Source organism: Schistocerca serialis, chromosome 3, assembly GCF_023864345.2.
Source record: "Schistocerca serialis cubense isolate TAMUIC-IGC-003099 chromosome 3, iqSchSeri2.2, whole genome shotgun sequence".
Classification (NCBI taxonomy): domain Eukaryota; kingdom Metazoa; phylum Arthropoda; class Insecta; order Orthoptera; family Acrididae; genus Schistocerca; species Schistocerca serialis.
In genome coordinates, this window is record NC_064640.1 from 120568463 (window position 1) to 120594153 (window position 25691).

At 41.5% G+C, this 25691-nt stretch overlaps 1 protein-coding gene across 5 annotated transcripts in view; it reads left to right on the plus strand.

Annotated features, from left to right (window-relative positions):
* LOC126469811 (fizzy-related protein homolog) overlaps nt 1-16062 on the plus strand; it is a 170535-nt gene extending 154473 nt beyond the window's left edge. For 4 of the 5 annotated variants that reach the window (XM_050097088.1, XM_050097089.1, XM_050097085.1 and 1 more), the window contains exons 11-12: nt 8523-8615; nt 14033-16062. In XM_050097088.1, coding sequence (XP_049953045.1) covers nt 8523-8594 — 72 coding nt within the window. In that variant the 3' untranslated portion in view covers nt 8595-8615; nt 14033-16062. The remainder of the gene's footprint in view (nt 1-8522; nt 8616-14032) is intronic. The other variant, XM_050097087.1, reaches the window with a different exon arrangement.
* Nucleotides 16063-25691: the final 9629 nt, after the last annotated feature.

The window sequence follows — 25691 nt, forward strand, 5'->3', positions numbered from 1 at the left end:
GTCAGTAAAATTGTACTGCAGTCAGCCTCAAATGCTGGTTCTCTAAATTTCCTCAGTAGCGATTCACGAAAAGAACGCCTCCTTTCCTCTAGAGACTGCCACCCGAGTTCCTGAAGCATTTCCATAACACTCCCGTGATGATCAAATCTACCAGTAACAAATCTAGCAGCCCACCTCTGAATTGCTTCTATGTCCTCCCTCAATCCGAGCTGATAGGGATCCCAAACGCTCAAGCAGTACTCAAGAATAGGTCGTATTAGTGTTTTACAAGCTGCCTCCTTTACAGATGAACCACATCTTCCCAAAATTCTACCAATGAACCGAAGACGACTATCCACCTTCCCCACAACTGCCATTACATGTCCATCATGTGCTGAGACCTATCGCATCCTTCGTCAACATGGATCTGCACTTCTGCTCATTCTCCAAATGTTGGGCGAGGTCACCCTCCTGGGTGCGTATCTTTCCATCAACTGTGCAGTATCGTTTTCTATGCTGACTATGATAATAGACTTGTTTGCTGGGTCGCACCTGATATCCAGCACGGTAGCCAGTCCGTTGTGGTGGTGCCACCATGTACCCTGTTGGTTGTAGCCCCCTGACCACACAGGGATTGCTCTACTGAGTCCTGCATCGTTAACTCCCCATGTATGCTGAGGAGTAGATGCCCGTCACCCTGGGGCATCGGGACTCCCGGCACTGGTCATCCTGTCAGGTGGCCTTTGCTGCGGCTGGGTGCCACCTGTGCGGAGGGCCCCTGGTCGGAGTGAGTGGCATCAGGGCAGATGACACGTGATGAAGCATAGAACATCATCTCTGGCTGGTCGTCAAACACCAGCAGTCTCTAAAAGTTCACGGGCTCAATTCAACACACAGAAGTATGACCCCAAATCATTCCCCTCCCTGGCCACACCATGGGAGGGGATGGAGAATCTTTCATGACAATGAAGTCCCAGCATTTAGAGGACAAATTTGGGAAGGTGGAGGGCTTGTCCAAAATGAAATCTGGGTCACTCTTGATCAAAACAGCATCCTCTGCTCAGTCATGGGCATTACTCGCTTGTGACAAGCTTGGGGATGTTTCTGTGACAGTCACGCCCCATAAGAGCTTAAATATGGTCCAGGGTATCATATTTCACAGGGACCTTCTTTTGCAGTCTGACAATGAGCTATGCGCCAATTTAGAGTGGCGAGGTGTACATTTCGTTAGGTGTGTCCACCGGGGTCCGAGGGGTAATCAGGTTGCCACCGGTGCCTTCATCTCAGCCTTCGAGGGTGGTACATTGCCCGAGAAGCTCAAGGTGATGGTCTACCGGTGTGATGTAAAGCACTATATCCCTCCCCCAATGCAGTGGTTTAAACACTGGAAGTTCGGCCATACGTCTTCCCGCTGTAACTCCAACGTCACAGGTCGAGATTGCAGACGCCCATCACATCCCAATAGTCCATGTGCCCCACCTCCCATCTGTGTCAACTGCAAAGAGCATCATTCTCCTTGCTCACCTGAGTGCAGGATTCTGCAGAAAGAAAGGAAAATCGTGGAGTACAAGACCCTGGACTGACTGACCTACACTGAGGCTAAGAGGAAATTTGAACGCCTACGTCCTGTACGTATGACATCATCTTACGCTGCCGCTACAGCAGCTCTAGCCCCATCAGCTCCTTCAACCCCAGTCACTTCTCAGAGCTGGAAGACTACACCTGCCCCCTTGATAGTGGGGGGGCACGTCCCTCCCTGTTGCTTGTGCACCACCTATTTCAGGAGTAACACCCCCACAACCATCAGGCACGTCAGTCCCCACTTCTGCACCGGAGAAGTGTAAGTCGTCTTCAGCTCCTCTCGCTAGGAAGGGGTCCCTTGGGTCACTCCCTTCCCAGGTTTCTGCTAGTGGGAAAGATGACACCCGTCAGATGCTGAAGAGCCCAAAAGCACCTGGTCGTAGGGCTACATGCTCATCCTCAGTCCTGGAGACTGAATCAGTGAAGTCCTCCTAGCCAAGGAAACCAAGGAGCAGTGAGAGAAATCCAAAAAGAAGATCCCCAAGACCAAGGGAATTGCAGTGGCACCCACACCACCACTACCTACAAGCTCTCCATCTGCGGATGAGGTAGAGATTCTGGCGTCCACTGAGGACCTAGATCTCGCCGGACCCTCAGACACAGTGGATATAGACAGTTCTGGCAATAAGTCGGTGGCAGCAGATGACCCTGAGGCATAAACTGCCTCATTGAATGTTCCATGCTTTCCCAGTCTTATGATGAAGTCATCTTCCAGTGACATTGTGGCGGTTTTCTCCACCACCTGGCTGAGCTACGGCAACTGTTAAGCTTTTGCTCCTGCCTTCTGCATTGCCCTCCAGGAAACCTGGTTCCCAGCAATGCGGACCCTTGCCCCCGGCGGCTATAAGGGATATTTCAGGAACCGTAGTGACTATAATCGAGTGTCAGGTGGAGTTTGCATTTATGTCCTGATCTCAGTCTGTAGTGAAACTGTGCCCCTTCAAACTCCTCTTGAAGCTGTGGCTGCCAGAATAAGGACGACACAGGAAATCATTGTCTGTAATGTAAATCTTCCTCCAGGTGGTGCAGTACCCCTGAATGTATTAGCTGCTCTGATTGATCAACTCCCTAAACTTTTCCTACTTTTGGGAGATTTTAATGCCCATAACCCCGTGTAGGGTGGCACCGTGCTTTTTGGCTGAGGCAGAGACGTCGAAACTTTACTGTCTCAGTTTGACCTCTGCCTCTTACATACTGGGGCCGCCACACATTTCAATGTGGCTCATGGTAGTTACTCGGCCATTTATTTAATTTGCAGCCCAGGACTTCTACCATCTATCCACTGGAGAGCACATGACAACCTGTGTGGTAGTGACCACTTCCCCATCTTCCTGTCACTGCCCTGGCATCATGCCCATGGCACCTCCCCAGATGGGCTTTAAACAAGGCAGATTGGGAAACTTTCACCTCTGCTGTTACTGTTGAATCTCCCCCACATGGGAAGGTCGATGTGATGGTTGAGCAGGTGACTACAACAATCCTTTCTGCAGCCTCTACAGTGGCATAAGTGGCACCCTTCCCTGGATTACCTCATAGCCTTTAAACAGCTCCGTGCCAACGTATCAGACGATGAAAGCAGGAGTGTTGCGAGAGATACGTCTCGACTATTGGGTGCCATATATCACCTTCCCAAGTCTGGGCAAGGATCAAACATGTTTTCGGGTACCAGACCCCAACAGGACTTCTTGGTGTTAACATGAACGGCATGTTATTTCCCGACGAAATCGTGAATGCCCAGCACTTTGCTGAGCACTACGCTCGAGCCTCTGCATCGGAGAATCACCCCCAAGCCTTTTGCACTCTCAAATGGCGGCTGGAAGGGAAAGTCCTCTCGTTCACTACACACCACAGTGAATCCTATAATGCCCCATTTACAGAGTGGGAGCTCCTCAGTGCCCTTGCACATTGCCCCAACACTGCTCCTGGGCCAGATCGGATCCAGAGTCAGATGATTAAACATCTCTTATCTGACTACAAAAGACATCTGCTCGTCGTCTTCACCTGGATCTGCTGCGATGGCGTCTTTCCATTGCTATAGTGGGACAGCTCCATCATTCCGGTGCTCAAACCCGTTAAAAACCTGCTTGATGCGGATAGCTATTGGCCTATCAGCCTCACCAATGTTCTTTGCAAGCTACTGGAACATATGATGTGTCGGTGGTTGGGTTGGGTCCTGGAGTCACGTGGCCTGCTGGCTCCATGCTAGGGCAGCTTCCTCCAGGGTCACTCTACCACTAATAATCTTGTGTCCCTCAAGTCTGCCATCTGAACAGCCCATTCCAAATGCCAACAATTGGTTGATGTCTTTTTTGATTTACGAAAAGCGTATGACACGACCTGGTGACATCATATCCTTGCCACATTATACGAGTGTGATCTTCAAGGCCCATTCCCGATTTTTATCCAAAATTTCCTGTTGCTTCATACTTTACATGTCCAAATTGGTGCCTCCCACAGTCCCCCCCCCCCCCCCCCCCCAATATTCACGATAATGGGGTCCCACAGGGCTCTGTATTGGGTGTATCACTATTTTTAGTGGACATGGTCTAGCAGCAGCTGTAGGGCCATCCGTCTCACCTTCTCTCTATGCAGATGACTTCCACATTTTGTACTGCTCCACCAGTACTGGTGTTGCTGAGCGGTGCCTCCAGGGAGCCATCCACAAGGCACAGTCATGGGCTCTAGCCCACAGTTTCCAGTTTTCGGCCACAAAGTCGTGTGTTATGCACTTCTGTTGATGTCATGCCATTCATCCGGAACCAGAACTTTACCTTCATAACGATCCACTCACTGTAGTGGAGACATGTCGATTTTTAGAACTGGTTTTTGATGCCTGATTGACATGGATTCGTCAGCTTAAGCGGAAGTGCTGCCAGCACCTCAGTGCCCTCCGCTGCCTGGGCAGTGCCAACTGGGGTGCAGATTGCTCTGCGCTGTTTCATCTCTACAGAGTCCTTGTTCAATCCTGCCTTGACTATGGGAGTCTGGATTATGGTTCAGTGGCGCCCTCAGCATTGCGTTTACTCGACCCAGTGCTCCACTGTGGCATTCACCTAGCGACAGGAGCTTTTAGGACGAGTCTGGTGACCAACGTCCTGGCGGAGGCCAGGGTCCCTCCATTGCAGTTTAGGCGTGAACAACTGCTGGCTAGTTATGTTGCACACATTCGTAGTTCTCCTGCGCATCCGAATTACTGTCTCCTTTCCCCACCCATGGCGGCTCATCTCCCGCACTGGTGGCCCAGGTCAGGGCTCCAATTGCAGTTTGTGTCTGATCCCTTCTTTCCAAACTGGAGTCCTTGCCTTTACCATATATAGTTGAGGTCTATTCAAGTACACCTCCATGATGTACACCTAGGCCGTGGCTTCGCCTGGAACTTTCACAAGGCCCCAAGGACTCAGTTAACCCCGCAGCTCTCTGCTGCCACTCCCTCTCGGTTCTTGACATATACCGAGGCCATGAAGTGGTTTACACTGACAGCTCGATGTCTGATGATCCCGTCGGCTTTGCGTATGTCCATGTAGGTCATATTGAACAGCATTCCTTGCTTGATGGCTGCAGTGTTTTCACTGCCGAGCTGGTGGCTATATCTCGTGCTCTTGAACACATCTGTTCATGCCCTGGGGAGTCGTTTCTTCTGTGTGCTGACTCCTTGAGCAGCCTACAAGCTATTAACCAGTGCTACCTTCATCATCCTTTGGTAGCGACCATCCAGGAGTCCATCTATGCCCTGGAACGGTCGAGTTGTTCAGTGGTGTTTGTCTAGACCCCAGGTCCTGTCGGAATCCCAGGCAACAAACTTGCCGATGGGTTGGCCAAACAGGCTATGCGGAAATTACTTATGGAGATCAGCTTCTCTGCAACTGACCTGCGTTCAGTACTACGCCACAAGGTTTTGTGGCTTTGGGAGGCAGAATGGCATAACCTCAGTATGCACAACAAACTGCATGCCAGTAAGGAGACTACGAAAGTGTGGAGGACCTCTATGAGGGCCTCTTGTAGGGACTGTGTGGTTCTCTGTCAGCTCCACATTGGCCGCGCTTGGGTGACATACGGCTACCACCTGCACAGTGATGACCCACCTCAGTGTAGGTGCAGCACCCGGCTGACAGTGGCCCATATCTTGGTGAGCTGTCCTCCTTTGGCTGCCCTGTGACGGACTCTTCCGTTACTGGACTCGTTGCCATTAATTTTAGCTGACAATGCCTCATGAGCTAATTTAGTTTTACATTTTATATGTGACGGTGGTTTTTATGATTCTATATAAGTTTTAGCGCATGTCCTTTGTCCTTTTGTGTTGTCCACTGTAATGCTTTTAGGCTGGAGGTTTTAGTGTGTCACAGAGTGGCTGGCTTTTCCTTTTTATTCTCGTGGTCGGCCAGCCATGGGCATCTGCTCTCTTGTTTTTATCCCTTCTACCTGTTTCTTGCTTCTCTCTGTGGTTTTCTTCTCCTGTTTTGTCCACAGTAGTGTTGGTTGTCCTCCTGTCGTTCTTCTGGTTCTTTCATTCTCCTGTTATTGTGCTGTATGTCTCCTTTCTTTTCTTCTTTCCCTTTATTTTACTGGGCGCAAGGGACCGATGACCTCGCAGTTTTGTCCCTTTCCTCCATCCTTTAAGCCAACCAAACAACACTCCAACTGAAGCGAAATTAGTCATAAAGTGTAGTATTTTCTCTTCACTTGAAATGCTTACATAATTACTTGAGGTATATAAACTTAAATAAAATGGTAGGCTTCATTACAGACTCAAGTGCATTAAATTGGCCAGGAGCTGCTCCACTTTATCAATTTATTTCAGATCTGAAGGATGTTATCTCAGCTGTATTATGAAAGTGATTAAAACAAGAGTAGAACCATGGATATTGAGTATTCATAAAGAAGGTGAAGGAGGTTAGTGATTGGAAGTAAATAACAAAATGTGGAAGATAGAAAGTAACTGAGATACAAGGTTTTAAATCTTGCTCTGCTTATAATTGTCTTGTGTTATGCCTAGTAGTCACTTATTTAAAGAGGCAAGAATGAATTTTATTGTCTTTAAATTTAGTAGTATATGACCTTAATATTTGTAACCAAGACTCGCCATGACTCAACTGAAACAATTGCTAGCAGTAAATTTTTGTTTTTGACCTGAAATTGGACTGAAGTAAGCTATGCAGTTTAAAATTAACCATAATCTTTAAGTTGTCTCTTTATGTGAATGGAGCGATGATAAAAAAGAAATGAATAAAACCTTCTTCTTTTGCTAAGGATGATACAGCTTATGAATATGCGCAGGAAGTCAGAAAATAGGTTTTATTTTGTGATTCTCTTGCAAAATCTGTCCGGAGGCTTCAAAACCGAGATAGAGTAGCATATTGCCAAAGCAGTTGTTGTTTCTGACATAATGATAATTTGTGTTTAATTTACAGTCTTTGTATGAAATATCTGTGGCAGTGGTTCATAAAACGTTTGTGAAGGTGGTAAAACACAGATCACAAGGAATTCATTTGAAACAGTTGAACTGTTGGTAGCCCAACACTTGAGATGACATAATGCAGATGTATGAGAAATTAACTAAATACATGTTTTTCACTTAGTAACTTGGCACACACTGACCTGTCCCTCAGTATGATAATTGTTACATTAAGTTATTCCAAGAACAACAACAACAACAACAACAACAACAGTAATAACAACCCATATACATGTGAAATGTATAACTGTGATTTATCGCTTCTGTATTTGTCCACCCAGGCACCTAATGATTGGTTTGTATTCCTGGTAATGGAATCCCCTATGGAGGTCATTTCACTGATTAATTTTTGAACAAAGTACAGTTAGATACATGACTTCCACAAAGTCATCCATAAACTCTGTGACTATGAATCAGACAAGAGAGACAAAGTCTCAGTTGCTCTGAGCAAAATATTGTAGATCAATATGATTTTCTATCCCTCCCCCAACCCCCACCAATCTCCCTGCCTCCCCCCCCCCCCCTCTCTCTCTCTCTCTCTCTCTCTCTCTCTCTCTCTCTCATGCGCGCGCGCGCACACACACACACACACACACACACACACACACACACACACACACACACACACACACACACACAGAGAGAGAGAGAGAGAGAGAGAGAGAGAGAGAGAGAGAGAGAGAGAGACTGCGGGGGGGGGGGGGGGGGGGGGGGAGTTATCTGCTTTTTCAGTTTGAAATAATTAGCATGCTATAGCATTCACTGAGGTTGTTGTTTTCTGACTTGTTCTGCTATCAGTTAACTTACCAAATAGTAGAAGCTTTGAGTCATTGGCAAGTACATAAAAAAGAATGAAAACTTTGCTATTTTCCTTTTTTGTGTACCTGTTGATGACTCAACACTTCTACTATTTGATGAGTTGTTACCTTTACTCCTAAATTCTTACACTCTGCAAGAACTTTCCACCATATTTATTTGTTAGCTTTGCTGTGTGACAGCCAGCTCTAAAGTTTGGGTGGTGATATATTATTTCAAACACACCAGTTATGGTAGTTATTGAAAATTGACAGTGTTTGGGTCAGCTTTTATAATTACTCAGTTGTAGGTATAGGAACACAATTCAGTATGCAGTCACTACATTATTTCTTAGTGGTGACTTGTAACGGTTTGGTAGTACACTTTGAATAACTAAGCTAAATGAAGAATACCATGTGGTGTACTGTTACAGTTTTATCACTGTTCATTGAAAGAATTCGTGAATGATGTGATCATTTAAAGGGCTACTGTATCTTGCTGTTACAATTTGATCATAAATTTGTAGTATTGTGTCACTTATATTAAGCTTATGTAGTAAGCACATGTACTACTCTATAACCATAGTGTTGACGAGCCATCATTCATTTAAATAGAAAGATTTGAAGTTTTCCATTCTAGATAAGAAAGTCTGATTCTGATTCCTACAGTGAGGAGGTAACTTTGAGTATTGTAAGTTGTAATAATAATGTTGCAGAGATGGGGCGGGCAGCACAAAACTGCTCTGTGTGGCGTAGGATGGAGTTTTGACAGATTCGTCATCAGGTAGATTTGAAGCGTGAAAGCTTTGGTAAGGATGCAATTGTACTTATAGAGGTCATCACAGCTGGAACAGAACTGCATGCCCTGAAGACAGATGTTATTAAACAGGGAACATTTGATGTGCAACAGATGGCGGGTGTAAAACTGGAGATTGTTGTTGGGTTGTATGTGTATGAATGTTTTGGAATACAGTCTGTTTGATACTAAAAATCACAGTGGCAATAATTGTTTGGGATTCCAAGAAGCACCAGGACAGTTACATTCAAGGAATGAGTTAAGTTGAAAAGTTTCACCATGGATCCACATCATGAACATAACAGTTAAACAATCCTCCAGTTCAGGAGATAGTGAGTGGCCAAGGGTGTCCCCTGTGTACACTGCAGGGCTCCCAATTATAGAACTGTGGAGTAAAAAAATCAAGACAATGATGGTCGTTTGCTTTACTTTTGTATTCAGCTGTGTAACATCAGAGCTTACACTAAATCATTACCACAATTCCTGTTATTCTGGAGGTAACGAGTTGTTCAGAATCGTCGCAAAGTAATAAATAACTCACATTTTTTGTTATTTTCTTTTTCTAATTTTATTTATTTATTTTAAATTAGAGCTCTAGAATTATAATTCTTTGATTGCTGTGTAAAGTAAACAGTATAATACCAGAAGAAAAATGCATCATCTAAGTATAATATTCCTATCTAGTAGTACACTCCTGGAAATGGAAAAAAGAACACATTGACACCAGTGTGTCAGACCCACCATACTTGCTCCGGACACTGCGAGAGGGCTGTACAAGCAATGATCACACGCACGGCACAGCGGACACACCAGGAACCTCGGTGTTGGCCGTCGAATGGCGCTAGCTGCGCAGCATTTGTGCACTGCCGCCGTCAGTGTCAGCCAGTTTGCCGTGGCATACGGAGCTCCATCGCAGTCTTTAACACTGGTAGCATGCCGCGACAGCGTGGACGTGAACCATATGTGCAGTTGACGGACTTTGAGCGAGGGTGTATAGTGGGCATGCGGGAGGCCGGGTGGACGTACCGCCGAATTGCTGAACACGTGGGGCGTGAGGTCTCCACAGTACATCGATGTTGTTGCCAGTGGTCGGCGGAAGGTGCACGTGCCCGTCGACCTGGGACCGGACCGCAGCGACGCACGGATGCACGCCAAGACCGTAGGATCCTACGCAGTGCCGTAGGGGACCGCACCGCCATTTCCCAGCAAATTAGGGACACTGTTGCTCCTGGGGTATCGGCGAGGACCATTCGCAACCGTCTCCATGAAGCTGGGCTACGGTCCCGCACACCGTTAGGCCGTCTTCCGCTCACGCCCCAACATCGTGCAGCCCGCCTCCAGTGGTGTCGCGACAGGCGTGAATGGAGGGACGAATGGAGACGTGTCGTCTTCAGCGATGAGAGTCGCTTCTGCCTTGGTGCCAATGATGGTCGTATGCGTGTTTGGCGCCGTGCAGGTGAGCGCCACAATCAGGACTGCATACGACCAAGGCACACAGGGCCAACACCCGGCATCATGGTGTGGGGAGCGATCTCCTACACTGGCCGTACACCACTGGTGATCATCGAGGGGACACTGAATAGTGCACGGTACATCCAAACCGTCATCGAACCCATCGTTCTACCATTCCTAGACCGGCAAGGGAACTTGCTGTTCCAACTGGACAATGCACGTCCGCATGTATCCTGTGCCACCCAAAGTGCTCTAGAAGGTGTAAGTCAACTACCCTGGCCAGCAAGATCTCCGGATCTGTCCCCCATTGAGCATGTTTGGGACTGGATGAAGCGTCGTCTCACGCGGTCTGCACGTCCAGCACGAATGCTGGTCCAACTGAGGCGCCAGGTGGAAATGGCATGGCAAGCCGTTCCACAGGACTACATCCAGCATCTCTACGATCGTCTCCATGGGAGAATAGCAGCCTGCATTGCTGCGAAAGGTGGATATACACTGTACTAGTGCCGACATTGTGCATGCTCTGTTGCCTGTGTCTATGTGCCTGTGGTTCTGTCAGTGTGATCATGTGATGTATCTGACCCCAGGAATGTGTCAATAAAGTTTCCCCTTCCTGGGACAATGAATTCACGGTGTTCTTATTTCAATTTCCAGGAGTGTATTTCACAAGTTCTACACAGAGACTGCATGGCAGTTACTTACTACTTTCAGTCCACCCCATTACATGACTTGCAGGATCTCAAATGAATAAGAGAGAAAAAGAGAACAAGATGACAAAGTCTCTTCACGTCTTTACTCCCTGTACAAATTTTATAAGTCACAAATGATACAGTTATCCAAAAATTAGGAAGTCCAGTTCTTCTGTTATGTCCTTGTTGCCCATGTGTTCAACACGTCACCAAAAACATTCTAACTTGTTCTTAAGAAAACGGCTGCCGTATGTGTATTGGACAAGCCTCTCGCTGCTTTTTTATCTCTCTTATTGTTGATTAATTGTTGGTGTTATTTTTCTGCCTTGTGTGAATTATATTCATCTACCTTTGTATTTACATAATTTTTATTAAAATATAATTTAAACACAGGTAACAACATCACATTGATTAGCTTAACTATTTTCATCTTTTGAACATACACTTCATTACTGAGAAAATGATATATAGTAAATCAGAAAAAAAGGTTTTAGGGTAACTCTTCATGTCTTAGCTCCTTCAAGAACTCTTTGTAGAATGCTTTCCTGGTGACATCATGATATGGACCCATGGTTAAGTGAACACTTTACTTTTTCTCTTTCAGTTTAACTCATACTTGGAAACATAATTGATTTGGAGCTTCTGAATGTGCCATATAATAAACCTTGCAGTAAATAGCTTTCTCCAAATCCATACATAAAACCCAGCAACTGACATGCCTGATCAACTGCTGGTAGCAAGTATAGCCTAGTTCTCCTGCAATGTGCTCAACTATACTGCTGTTTTAGACATATAACCTTTTATTGTTCATTTTATACTGTTCCATAATTGAATTAAGTGTCACCTTACACTGCGTAATTTTGTAGCTTTCATTAAATTAAAATATGCCAGCAAATATCCTGTTAACTGTGAACAATCGCTAATGGTCTCAAACTAAACTCCATCCGAACATGCCTCAGAAGGCCCAGTGGTACTGACTGACCACCATGTCATCTTCAGCCAGTTGGGGTCAGTTGATGTGGATGTGGAGGGGCATGTGGTCAGCACACTGCTCTACCAGCCGTTGTCAGTTTTAGTAGCTGGAGCTGCTACTTCTCAATCAAGTAGCCCCTCAATTGGCCCCACCAGGTCTGATGGCACTCCGCTTGCCAACAGCACTCTGCAGACCTGGATGGTCTCCCATCCAAGTGCCAGCTAACCCGACAGCCTTTAACTTTGGTGATTTCTCGGGAACCGGTGTTAGCACTGTGGCAAGACTGTTGGCACTAATGGTCTCAAGAAACAAATAAAAAAACTCAGAGCTATGCCCAGTTGCACATAATGCTGATAACAGATCATTTAAGAGGAACTTCAGTACTCTAAATATCATGTTTTAAACATTTCACATTTCTTTCCAAGCACTGCTTGAGTAGTACCATCACTCGCAGTCACTAGAAGTTAAGCCTATCACTTTGAATGTTCTCTGATAAAATTAGTAATGATGATGATGATAACACTAATAACATTAATAAAAAGTTACTGTTGTAAACTGGCCATGAACAAGTGTGAACCTGTCAGTTGTGGTCTCTTAGTTTTGCACATGCAACTCACAAGTGAACCTTTCAGTTCTACTATCAGTTGGCTTGTTTGCTAGCTGCTTGCCACAAATGCAGAATAAAAATTTTCTGATTCTCTTTTGCAAGAATTGATGTAACTGTGTTCATCTTAAAGCTTCCAAATATCACTGATTTTCAGACTAATTGTATCGTGGATTTATCCGTACAACTCTTTTTCCTTTCTTTCTTTTTTTTCTTTTTTCTTCCAACTATCCCATAGAATTACCTTGCAGCTGCACAGTCTATCAAAAAACCTCACTGCCCTGTGTATATTTCTTCATTGCATAATTGTGTCATTTAGCAAGCTCTTTTAAATTCATTGTTATTCATTCATAATTATTCTTATTTTCTGCGAAATTCGCAATGGAATGCATACAAGATTTCATTTTAATTCTCTCCCATTAGCTACATTTACTTGCCACTGTAAGTTACTCATTGATTTAGGACTCCATAATTGTCAGTTTCTCATACTGTATATACTTACAATTCTTTCTAATTGCCATCTATTCTACCATTCACATGGAGCTGCTTACTCTTCTTAGCTCTGTGCATTTTCTATACATTTGAATGCCTTGTCTATAGCAAATGAGGATAGAGATAGATATCATGCTTTAGAACTGTTACAACATATGAGAATATATCTCCATCCTTAAGCTTGGTGTTGAGTAATCACCTGTACTTAGTTATTCCTCAGCATGTTGTTACTTCTTCACATTGAAATTTTTTTCTAGAGTGCTTGGTGATATTTCTTCTTTTATTTCATTTTTATGTATTTTATTTCTGTCATTGCTTTATCTGTATCACCAATGAGAGTCCCCATCAGTATCTTAATTTATTGTAGTTATCAGTGTACTTATTTCTCTCTGTTTGTCATTATGTTACATGAGATAATGTTAGAGTGTTTTTATATGAAATGTTGTTTACATAAGGAAAAGGCAGGAATAAGTCAATTACACACTAATTTTATTTGTGATTTTAAACTATCACATGAACACACTATTGTCATAAGTTGACAATTTCTGAAAACTTTTGTGTTTGATTTAGGCATCATGATCCTAAATATCATACTTCTGCATATTAATCCCATCATTTTGCTAGTCCTGCCAAGCAGAACAATATTTTTCTATCGAATATCTTGTGAATGAAGTGTTCTTGGCATTTCATTTTTGTGTCTGGTAATATAATAATTCTTGCAAATTACTTTATGTTTTATGTTTGTGGGATCTCAGTTCATAGTATTAAATTTTAAATTTGCACAACTATATACAGGAAAGGACTTACAAGGCAAATATCTGTTGCCTAAAAGCTCTGGTATAGACTTACTTGGTATTATAAAATAAATAAAAATATTATTTTGTGATATTATGTAGCAGTATACTACCATTACAGTGATACTGTGAGGTCATATGACTCATATTTACATATGCCATTAAGGTGCTAGTATTGCTAGTTATGTAACTGTAATGCCATGTGCTATCTTTTCCATGTGACGTATTCCTGTCTTAATTATTTATAACAGTACTATTGTAGGACATCTGTCCAAGTGCGTGTGTGTAGGTAATTCCTGTTATGTAATGCTTGCTTTTTCTTTAAGTAGCAGTAGATAAGTATCAGCTTTTGTTCAAAAATGCTTGTTACTCACCAGAATCATATTATTACATACAATACTTATGAACTCTCATTTCTGTTCACAGGAAAATAAATCAGTTCTGAACCTGTACGCAAGCATACGATAACTGCAAACTGGCCAGCTCTTGGTTTAAATGCAGACATTCAACATATTAAGTTCAGAAACAAAGAGTTGTTGAATGTAAAATTGTATATTATTCTGAGTTTGTGGTTTCTGCGTGCCTCTGTGTGTGTGTGTGTGTGTGTGTGTGTGTGTGTGTGTGTGTGTGTGTGTGTGTGTGTGTGCACACACTTGAATGTGTGCATGTTTATTAAATGTGATATGTGTAGTAAATATGTTATATTGAATTACGTCTCTGTAAAGCTATTAATTTACTAAATATAAATTGTTACATATGTAATAGGAATGTCTTACATATGTGGAACGTGAAATGTAGTATAACTTACATTGCAGTTTAATTTGCTCTTCTGTATTATATTGATTTCCTCGGGAAAAGAATCCCTGCTCTGATTTTTACAAGAGCAGTATAATAGCTGTGAATGGACATTATAAGCTTCAGTGTCAATGTATAAATCCAGTATTTACAATGTAAAACTCAAAAAGATGGTGAGTGCCACATTGTATAACATTGCTAAATTGTTATAAAAAGAAAAAGCGCCCCCCGCCCCCCCCCCCCCACCTTCTCCCTCTCTCTCTCTCTCTCTCTCTCTCTCTCTCTCTGTGTGTGTGTGTGTGTGTGTGTGTGTGTGTGTGTGTGAGAAATTTATACACATGGTGTACAACACTTGAAAATAAGCTGATACGTAAAACGTATGTTGATGTACTGTATGTGGAATTAATGCTTATTATATGAAATGATATTGCCATTGTATGTATGATATTCTTGCTGCGCAAAGGTTTTGGTTGTTAACTGATTTATTGTAGACGTCTTTCCTGTTGAAATTGTGAATTTTATTTTGTTGAACATTTCACATAATTATTGTTGTTATAAACATGAAAGTCTGAGTCTTTTGTACTGTTCTGTTACTTTTTGCATGTATGTATTTTTTTGTGTGTGTGTTCTTCTTATTGTAAATTTTGAAAGTTGTAGTGTGTGTTCACATTGTCATGTAATAAATTTTTTGTGAGCTTGACTAAAGACCTTTATATTGATGTATAGATCGCTATATTAGTCTTGCCAGTCTTATAGTTTGAAAATTAGTAATTGTTATACAAGGGCTGTTTAGAAATTAACTTAAGTTTTTCTGCTGCACAATGAGAGAACGTGCTAGTGTCCCCATCTTAGTTTCGGGGCATCTACTGAATCATTATGTATCATGTGATTGTTTGTGGTGCATGTTGCCTCTACTTTGTTCACTGTGAATGTTTAAAATGTGTGTTGCAGTAGAAAATCCTGCAAGTTATGAAGTGCGATCAGTGATTAGTTTTTTATTTGCCAATAAAACCGATTGGAATGTATCAGGAACTTTGTACGATGTATGGAAATGATGTAATTAGTGAAGCCAGAGTGAGACAGTAGTGCATCATGTTTAACAGTCGCACACTAGTGTTTTCAGGGAAGCACGAAGTGATAAGCCAAGCATTGTCAAGGCTGAACTGGTGGAGGAAATCAGTGTAAAGATATGGAAAAAAATTGTGAAACATTAAAAAAAGTGGGGGAGAGTGATACAAAACAAGCATTGAGGAAAATTGCATTAAAAGGTTTTTCTTTCCATCTGTGACAATGAATAACTATACTCAACCATTTGAACTCAACAGATCTTGGATGGTTTTGTTATGGGAGCATGATGGTCATTCACAGTTCAGTTTGGACCTTCATCTGAGTGATTTTCACTTGTTCCACACATGAGGACCTGGGCCGCAACACGGCACTTCAGCAATGATGAGAAACTGCATGCAACCATGCATGCATGGTTGAACCCTCAGTAGGCAAGATTCTATGATGGAATTAACAACATAGTGAATCGTTGTGATGTCTTACTATATATAGAGATTACGTTGAAAAATAGCTGAATAGTTTGACTTTCAAATGTATATTATAATATGTGTTTCATTTGATTTTTTTTATTCTGAAATGGTCATTCACAGTTCAGTTTGGACCTTCATCTGAGTGATTTTCACTTGTTTCCACACATTGTCACAGATGGAAAGAAAAACCTTTTAATGCAATTTTCCTCAATGCTTGTTTTGTATCACTCTCCTCCATTTTTTTAATGTTTCACAATTTTTTTCCATATCTTTACACTGATTTCCTCCACCAGTTCAGCCTTGACAATGCTTGGCTTATCACTTCGTGCTTCCCTGAAAACACTAGTGTGCCACTGTTAAACATGATGCACTACTGTCTCACTCTGGCTATTTCTGAATAGCTCTCACATAATGTATGGACACATTACAAAAAGCTATTACATATTTCTGATTTCAAATATGCCATTGAAGCGCGCAAAGATTATAACTTACTCAGCAGTAATATGGGCACCAAGCAGCAGAAGGATAAGCTGAATTGAGGTTGTAAGAGACAGAAATAAAATTATGAGGAAGAAAAGCCTACAAAATGAACAGTCAGTATTAGAAAACAATGTAATTATGATTCTTGATTATTTCCGGTTTACTTGTGTCCACAATCCTTTCAATATCTTAAAAATTGTCAAAATGTTACACCTTGTTCTCATACAGTAATAAATATGAGTGCAGTATTGATGTGAATTTGATAGGAGTTATTATATTGAGTGCTATGCCCTTTTATATAGATGATTAGAAATCTTGTTTCCACTCATATGAAATGAAGTATGTAAGTATGATTGAGATGAGGATGATGCCCTCTTAGCAGGAATCAACAATCATGGACACACGTAATAGTGGACTGGTACTGGAGGAAGGCACAATAGCCAAAATCACAATCTTAAATAAATAAATAAAATTAATAACAGTCCATGCAGAAAATGTCATTCCTAAAACATTATGATTTTTCAGGCTTTCACTGCTCTAGTCATATTCTCATCAGGTGTTGCAGTCTATGTCTTCAGATATGAGTCATTTCTGATAAAGAAAATTTGAGTGGTGTGTACAAATGAAGTGTCCTGCCCAGAGCAAAATAATCAGTGTATTGCTCCCAATGTTTTAGTGTTCCTACATAATACGCCTCAGCTCACTTCTCCCAGCAGATAGCAACAGGGTGGTGTGCTCTATATTGGGAACTCAGTTGATTCTGACTCTTTGTTGAATAATTAATATATCTGGAAACTTAGAAGTTCTCACTTGTTTGTTCAATGGCAAAATGATGCCACTGGCTGACATGTCACGTGGTACACTTAATGCTACTACTGAATACTTTTCCTTCCAGCAGGTTTTGTGTATTGCCATCACTGAAGGTTAGCTACTGAAATATTTACATGAAAAATGGAACTGACGACATGACTGGATATCCATCTTGGGTAAGTGACACGATAAAGAAAGAGGTGAAATGCATAGTTAGTTGATTGATAGAAGGGGATATGAATCGTTACAAATTATCATAAATTGCTGGTGAAAAATAAGATGATCGGAAGCAGCAGTTGTAAAATCATGTGCTCACTATAAATGGGTAGTAATATATAGGTGTTTCCCACACAAACTGATCTGTGTCCAGTATTGCGCAGGATCCGATACCAGGGAGGCAAGCTCTGATTGATACAATGTGTTCGTGCACATTCCTCATAGTTTGGTAGGTGGCATATCAGCTTTAGTTGAACTAGTTGAGTTAGAGGTGGCCTTGGGAAGTCCACCAATGAGATGGTAGCATATTGCACTACAGACTGCTCTGTCAATAGCATCTGTTCACGGAGCTATGCACAAACTAGCTGAAATGTTACAGAGTTATGGTAATGCATTAACTGGCCAGTTCAAATATGGTTACTCATCATCCTGAAATGATGCCCCCCCCCCCTTTTTTTTTTTAAGCGTGTCTATATTTATCGGGGTAGAGGAACTCGCAGAACAATTGACACTGTAATTGTGGAAATCCTCATCAACTACATGAAAAGTCACTGTATGACAAAAATGGGAACTGATGCATCTTTTTCCACCAAATGACAACTTCTAATAGGTATGTGAGTAATATAGTGTAACCCTTTATCATAACATTAGCCACTATCGAAGAAACTAGTTATTTTGTGTGGGACAATGCAAGAACATGCACTGCTAACACATCTATGACAGTATTATGATGTGCTTTTTGATGGTAGAAACTAGCTTACAACTTCAGTACTGACATCAAGAAACTGCATTGACTGACCAATTCAAATACTCTGAGATTACTTTGCAAGATTTCAGTTAGAGTTTTTGCACAGCTTTGTGAAAAGATGTTCCAAACATACCAGGCTGAAGTGCTAAATAGTGCAGACTTCTTTCCAAGACCACCTCTAGGAGAAAATAGATATGCCACCTGCCAAAGACCAAGGAACAAGTCATAGATTGTGTGTCAATCAGAGCATACCTTTCCAGTATCAGTTCTCAAGCAGTGCCAGACACAGTGTTTTGTGTCATACGTGGAACACCCAGTGGTTCAGTTGCTTGCTATAAAACATGACTACAGTGCAAAACTGCAGTTTGATTTTCTAATAAGAATCTGTTACACAAATACTGTACATAATGAAGATAAGGACTTTATGGCCATATAGTGTTGACATTCTGCGACCCTTTGTGTGTAAGAGAGATCAGTTTGTAAAGTTTATGTGGAACAAATTTCATTAAACATTAATATTCATTATTATTGAGTATTTAATACAGCTGTATTTTATTTATTTGTTTCTGGCAGAAATCAATCTTTCAACAATGCAATTATTGGGAAGAAAATGATAAATAAGAAATCTACTAAAGAAGCCACTTAAAATCCTCAATCGATAACATAATACATTGTGCAGAACTGGTGTTATAAGTGCAAGCAGTATTTTTATTCCTGATACTGGCTTTGTGATCATTCATGACTTCTTGTTCGAAGGGAGTTCTTTGAATTTTGTGTCACGTTTCCTAAACTAACTCCATGTTTAACTAACAAGAAGGCACTTTGGTAAATTAAAGTTTGACATTTGTCACGTTCAACTACATTCTTCTCAACCTTGTAGCAGTTACACTTTTCTTTCACCCATATCGTTCTCATTTCATTATTACCTCTGCGTAAAGAAAGCTCAGGTTCCAAAAACCCATCGTTAAAAGCATGCAACTGTTTTACTTTAGCAGCATTTTGTCTATCATAGTTGGTCTTATTTTTAGTGCCATCTATAAATTCATCATCCAAAGGTTGCATTGTCTTCATATGACACAAACTACATGATATTGCCACATTGAATCCAGAATAGAGTACCATTTAAGTGAGTTGGTTCCAAGGAACTAACAGTCCGTACTACAAGCACATTTACTGAGTAAACACATTAGTATAAATGAAGCTGAACAGCCTGCCTCAGCAGTGTGTGTTCCTTTTTATACATATATAAAATGTTCAAGCATATTACAATATTCATTAAGAAGTTAGCTCCAGGCACAACAACAGCCAGAAATTGTAATTGTTACATCATGGTGAATGATTTGTAGCATGTAGGATTGCTACCCTGCCTCACAAAATATTGACCTGCTGTTAGGCAGTGGACTGCAAATATCGAAATATCGGGATACCGTTCATTGTCCTTTGTAAAGGGGGGGGAGGGGGGGGGCGGGGTGTTCTAGTGGATCATCACATTCTGGTGATGATGTCATATCCTCATGGTCACTGCAGTCATTCAAATGGAGTTGCTTCCGTTGTTGCATCATGAACTTCAGACAGGCAGTTTTATCATGTTTATTTGAATTCCAAATAGCTGTAAGCTGCAGTGACAGAAATCAGTCTGCTCAAAATTTGAGAACTCACCAGTTTACTGCAAGTCTGCTTAATCTCTCCTAAAACTGATTTTGAATTGCTCGTACTCAAAAGCACTATTAAATGTTCAACATTGTCTAACTGAATTGAGTGGCAAATGTTTTGGTAAAATATTCTATGTTTGAAACTAGCTGCCTTATCACCAGTCGTGCCACTGTATATCACTTACCACCACAGAGATCCAGCTGTTCTCATTATGCTGCTCTCTCGTAGGCTAAAGTGTTCCCCCAATACTAGGGTAATTGTTTAAATAATAAATTTGCAATGAGCAAAGTGCACTTAAAATATGGGGGCAGGGAAAATAATATCACAGCACCTGACTCCAAAACTATCCTCCACATGCTGTTGCTTGCTTGTATGATGATATACAGATTGCATACCATAGCTGTTTATACCAAATAAGTCTAATCTTTGGCATGTGGAATCTGTGTGAATGTGTTTTGTAACCACTACATAGGGTAAACATTATTCAGGCTTTTCTAATATTGTATCATTTCAAAGAGCGATAAGAACATATGGCATTGTTACCTGATTTCATAGATGAATTGAAATAGGAACACATTTTTTTATTATTAAAAAAGGAGCGTATCACATGAGCAGGTCCATGTGACCCAACCACAGAACTAAATAGTACATGCCGTGTTGGACTGTGGGTAGTAAAATTTAAATTGCAATTCAGATGAAGAGCAGATTACTATTATTATTATTATTATTATTATTATTATTATCTGGTTACTTAGATGACTTGAAATAGGAACACTTTTTTTAGAAGATGGTAAATCATATGAGCAAGTCCATGAAGATCAGATAAGTGGAATCATGTAACACATATTATATAAGCTCAGGACATATTACTTGCCTTAATAAATGTCACAAGTAGATGCAAATATGGATTCTTTTAGTGAAAAATATATAAGTATGCACATGTGTCATACCGTCTACTCTTATACTACACGGAATGTTATAAAGACAGATGAAGGGCCATAAACTAAGTACAGCAGAGTCCCGGTAATCTGAATGTCGGGTTAATTCGAACATGAAAAATTTTAGTCTAAGTATGAAAAACTGCAGTAAACTGCTGTACATCCACACTATTTTAATTTACATAGTACAGTAAACATGTATTAGAAAGACTGGCAAGAAAACATTAGATTTAAACAATGCAAGAAAAGCTGTCAAACTACTAAAATACAGCAGACATTTTATCCCTACTTTTTAGATGACAAAAACTCAATCATTTTCAACTACGTTGTCCTGAAATTCAAGAGACGTCCACAGTTTTCTCCACAATTTTCTCAGAGTATTTTCTGAAATATTCTGCCATGCCTCAGCGGCCCAATAGACAACATCCTTCAGATTGGTCTTTTTTATCTTGTCCATTAAAGGAATGCTACATCTTGGATCAGCATTCTTAAAACTTGTTTTCTGTAAATCAGTTTTAATGTTTGCAGTACGTACTGGTCCATTGGCTGTAGAAGTGGTGTAACATTTGGTGGCAAAAACTTTGCCACAATTTCTCCACCACATAATTCCTCAGTGCTGGGGTGAGATGGTACGTTATCAATCAAAAGGATTGCACAGGGAGACAAATGATTTTCCTTAGAAGACCGTCGAAGAGAGGGAACAAACTGACCGTGAAACCATTCTTTGCACAGCTACGATAATATACAGGCAGGGACTTAATGTTGCAGTTTTTAAAAGCTCTGGGCCTAGCAGATTTGACAATCAGCATTAAAGGCAGCTTGTGATTACCAGCAGCATTGCTGCACACTAATAAAGTCACAGAATCTTTGCAAATTTTAAAACCAGGAGCATGGTCTTCTGCTTTTGATGCCAGGCTTTTTGTTGGGAATGCCCAAAAATTAGGGCCAGTCTTGTCAGCATTATAAATTTGTTGGGGAGAATACTTTCCCTCTCTTATCATTTTTCCGAACTCACCCAAGTATTCCTTCGCTGCATCACGGTCATAAGAAAGGATCTCTCCAGTAATTGTTAGCTGACAGATTCCATGTTGTTTTTTGAATCTGTCCAACCAACCCGTACTCGCACTAAAAGATTCATCACCATTCATTAACTTGTGCAGGTAAGCAGCCTTCTCCTGAACCAGTGTTCCATTAAAAGGAGTTCCCCTTTCTCTTTCCTGTGTGAACCAAAGGAAAAGAGCTTCATCCAATTTATTGTACTGAGACTGTTTCAAAGTCTGCTGAATTTCGAGTGTTTTTCCCAAAGACGTTGCACTGGACTGCTCAAGCTTTCAAGCTTCACTCAGTTCTTCTTCCAATCACAAATGGTTGTTTTACAAACACCCAGTTCCGTAGTTCCGTTGCCAGCTTAGATACATTCTCACCAATGTCCATCCGCTTCAAAGCATTCACTTTTTCTTTGAGAGTTAACATTGTATGTTTCCGTTTACTCATGATGAAAATATGTACACCACTACACCTAAACGAATACAATACAACTGTTATGTAGGCCAGCGATCGACAACTAACATAACCAAGCGCTTTGCAAGCCAACTGGCAGTGCGCTGACCTTGGACACTACAAACGTCACAACACGGGCAGGGAGTGAGAGTGAGCCATTGTTCCCACTCTTGTTCCCATTTGTTACAATGGTGTACCTATTTATCTGCTTGGTATACTTCATTCTAGAAACTCGTCACCATAATTCCAGCTAATCCGAACAAGGTCCAGTCCCAATTAGGATTAACGGGACTCTACTGTATAATATCATGAGTGATGGGATATTACCAAAACTTTCTTCTCTCATATTCTGTTCTAGTTACCATATGCAACAAAGCATGAAAAATATGTGGATCCACTGTATCACTGATAGTGTAGGAGGATGAGGTAAGAAATTAAGGATCGTACTGCATTTGTTAACAGATTACATAGGAGAACAAAATAAGAGTAAAGTTTAAAGAAGTGGGGAAACCATATGAACAGATCCACATGATGTAACCATAAGTGTAAAATACATACTGTGGTAGAATGTGGGCAAAACTCAAGTTACCATGCAAATGAAGATCACATACATTGGAGTCCTGCACCACGTCATAAGTACAAGAGATACTTCTCTGGACATATATATGCTATACCTTGCCTCTGTGGATGTAGCATTGTAATTGTGACATTAGATACATTCTACTAAAAATTATGTGGGTATAAACTTAAGTCACACTCTGTGTTTGTATATCCTGTGGAATATGTCAGAAATGAAAAGTGCCATAAACATTATTTCATAAGAACTGGCACATTTCTAGAAATTTCACATGTCACCGTCTGTTCAGGTTGTCATGTATGAACAGAAATATCTAAAAATAATATATGTATACACTGTGTCACCAGTGGTGTAACAGTATGTGAGAAAAAGTATAAGCATACTTTTTAATTACAAAATATGCAGAGTTCTTATTATACGGTGATGTAAAATACAGTAGTTAATATTCATTCTCAAATAATAATCATGTAGATTGGTCCACATAAAGTAAAAATAAAAATGTGCTCCGAGTGCCAAATATATATATTCAGTAATACACTGAAGAGCCAAAGAAACTGGTACATCTGCCTAATATCATGTAGGGCTCCCGAGAGCATGCATGCACATGTGCCACAACACGACGGGCATGGACTTGACTAATGTCTGAAGTGGTGCTGGAGGGCACTGACACCAGGAATCCTGCAGGGCTGTCCAGAAACTAAGAGAATGACAGGGTGGAGATCTCTTCTGAACAGCACGTTGCAAGGCATCCCAGATATGCTCAATAACGTTCGTGTCTGGGGAGTTTGGTGGTCAACAGAAGTGTTTAAACTCAAAAGAGTGTTCCTGGAGGCACTCTGTAGCAATTCTGGATGTGTGGGGTGTCGTATTATCTTGCTGGGTCTGCCCAAGTCTGTTGGAATGCACACTGGACGTGAATGGATGCAGGTGGTCAGGTAAGATGCTTACGTACATGTCGCCTGTCAGTCATATCTAGATGTATCAGGGGTCCTGTATCACTCCAACCGCACACGCCCCACACCATTACAAATCCTCCATCAGCTTGAACAGTCCCCTGCTGACGTGTGAGGTCTATGATTCGTGAGATTGTCTCTACACCCAAACACATCCATTCTCTCGAAAAATCTGAAATGAGACTTTTCTGACCAGGCAACATGTTTCCAGTCATCAACAGTCTAATTTCAATGTTGATGGGCCCAGGCGAGACATAAAGCTTTGTGTCGTGCAGTCATCAAAGGTATACGAGTGGGCCTTCAGCCCCAAAAGCCCATATCGATGACGTTTCATTGAATGGTTTGCATGCTGACACGTGTTGATGGCCCAGCATTGAAATCGGCAGTAATTTGTGGAAGGGTTGCACCTCTGTCACATTGAATGGGGGGAGAAAAAAAATTAAGTTGAATTCAGCAGATCTGTCACCTGTGGCTGTTTTATTGAATTTTATTCAACAAAAGTTCCATACTGCTGTATTTCTCCTTCAAAATAGTGACAAACTATGGCAACATGAGTATATACATTGCTATGGTGAAGGAGTACCGCTTTGAAGCTAGTTTTGGAGCCATCAATGAATAATCGCCATTCTGATGATACATGTTTCATTCCCATAGCTTTAAACAGACCATTCACGACACTGTAGTAATAGTGTGAGTCTTCCATGTCAAACAATGGTGTGAAGGCAGCCCGATGATATTGAAAGAAACAAATCCTAACATCTTTATCTTGTAAATTCCACTGTTTCAGTCATGAACCCTAATGTTCAGCTTGTGCCTTAGAAAGATTCAGGTCCCTAACAAGGTCATTCAAATCATTTCATGTCGGTAGATGTGGCCTCATTTCTTTGTAATCAAAATCAGAGCTTGCATTCTCCACATCTGTACTAGATCCAACATGGGATTCAACTTCCAATGACCATATGTCTGGAGGAATGGGTACAGGTAAAGAAGAACTGTGCAGTACAGGTTGAACAGCTGACTTGATGGTGGAATACTTGATCGTCTTCCTATCCTTGCACTTCATACCTGTTATTTTAACCAAGCAGAAATAGGAATCATCTATGTGATTGGTCGGGTCCTGCCATATCATTGGAAGAGCAAAAGGCATTGCAACCTTTTTTCTTCACTGAACCATTAAGACGAGACAAACAGTTCACTCAGACAATGTGTGGTGTCCATTTTAGATTCTGATAACCTAACTTGCACTCGAAATAAAGATCATACAATTTTTTCACTAAGGGTGTCACCTGTTGTCTGCACGATTTAATAGTGTACTCCCCACATGGGTAGCAAAGGTTATTTGAGTGATTTAAACATACCTGTGACATTGTACAAACACTAACACAAATGAAACTTCCTGGCAGATTAAAACTGTGTGCCGGACCGAGACTCGAGCTCGGAATCTTTGCCTTTCGTGGGCAAGTGCTCTACCATCCGAGCTACCCAAGCACGACTCACGCCCTGTCCTAACAGCTTTACTTCTACCAGTACCTCTTCTCCTACCTTCCAAACTTTACAGAAGCTCTCCTGCAAACCTTGCAGCACTGGCACTCCTGAAAGAAAGGATATTGCAGAGACTTGGCTTAGCCACAGCCTGGGGGATGTTTCCAGAATGAGATTTTCATTCTGCAGCGGAGTGTGCGCTGATATGAAACTTCCTGGCAGATTAAAACTGTGTGCCGGACCGAGACTCGAACTTGGGACCTTTGCATGTTGCGGGGCGAGAGTCGTGCTTGGGTAGCTCAGACGGTAGAGCACTTGCCCACGAAAGGCAAAGGTCCCGAGTTCGAGTCTCGGTCCGGCACACAGTTTTAATCTGCCAGGAAGTTTCATATCAGTGC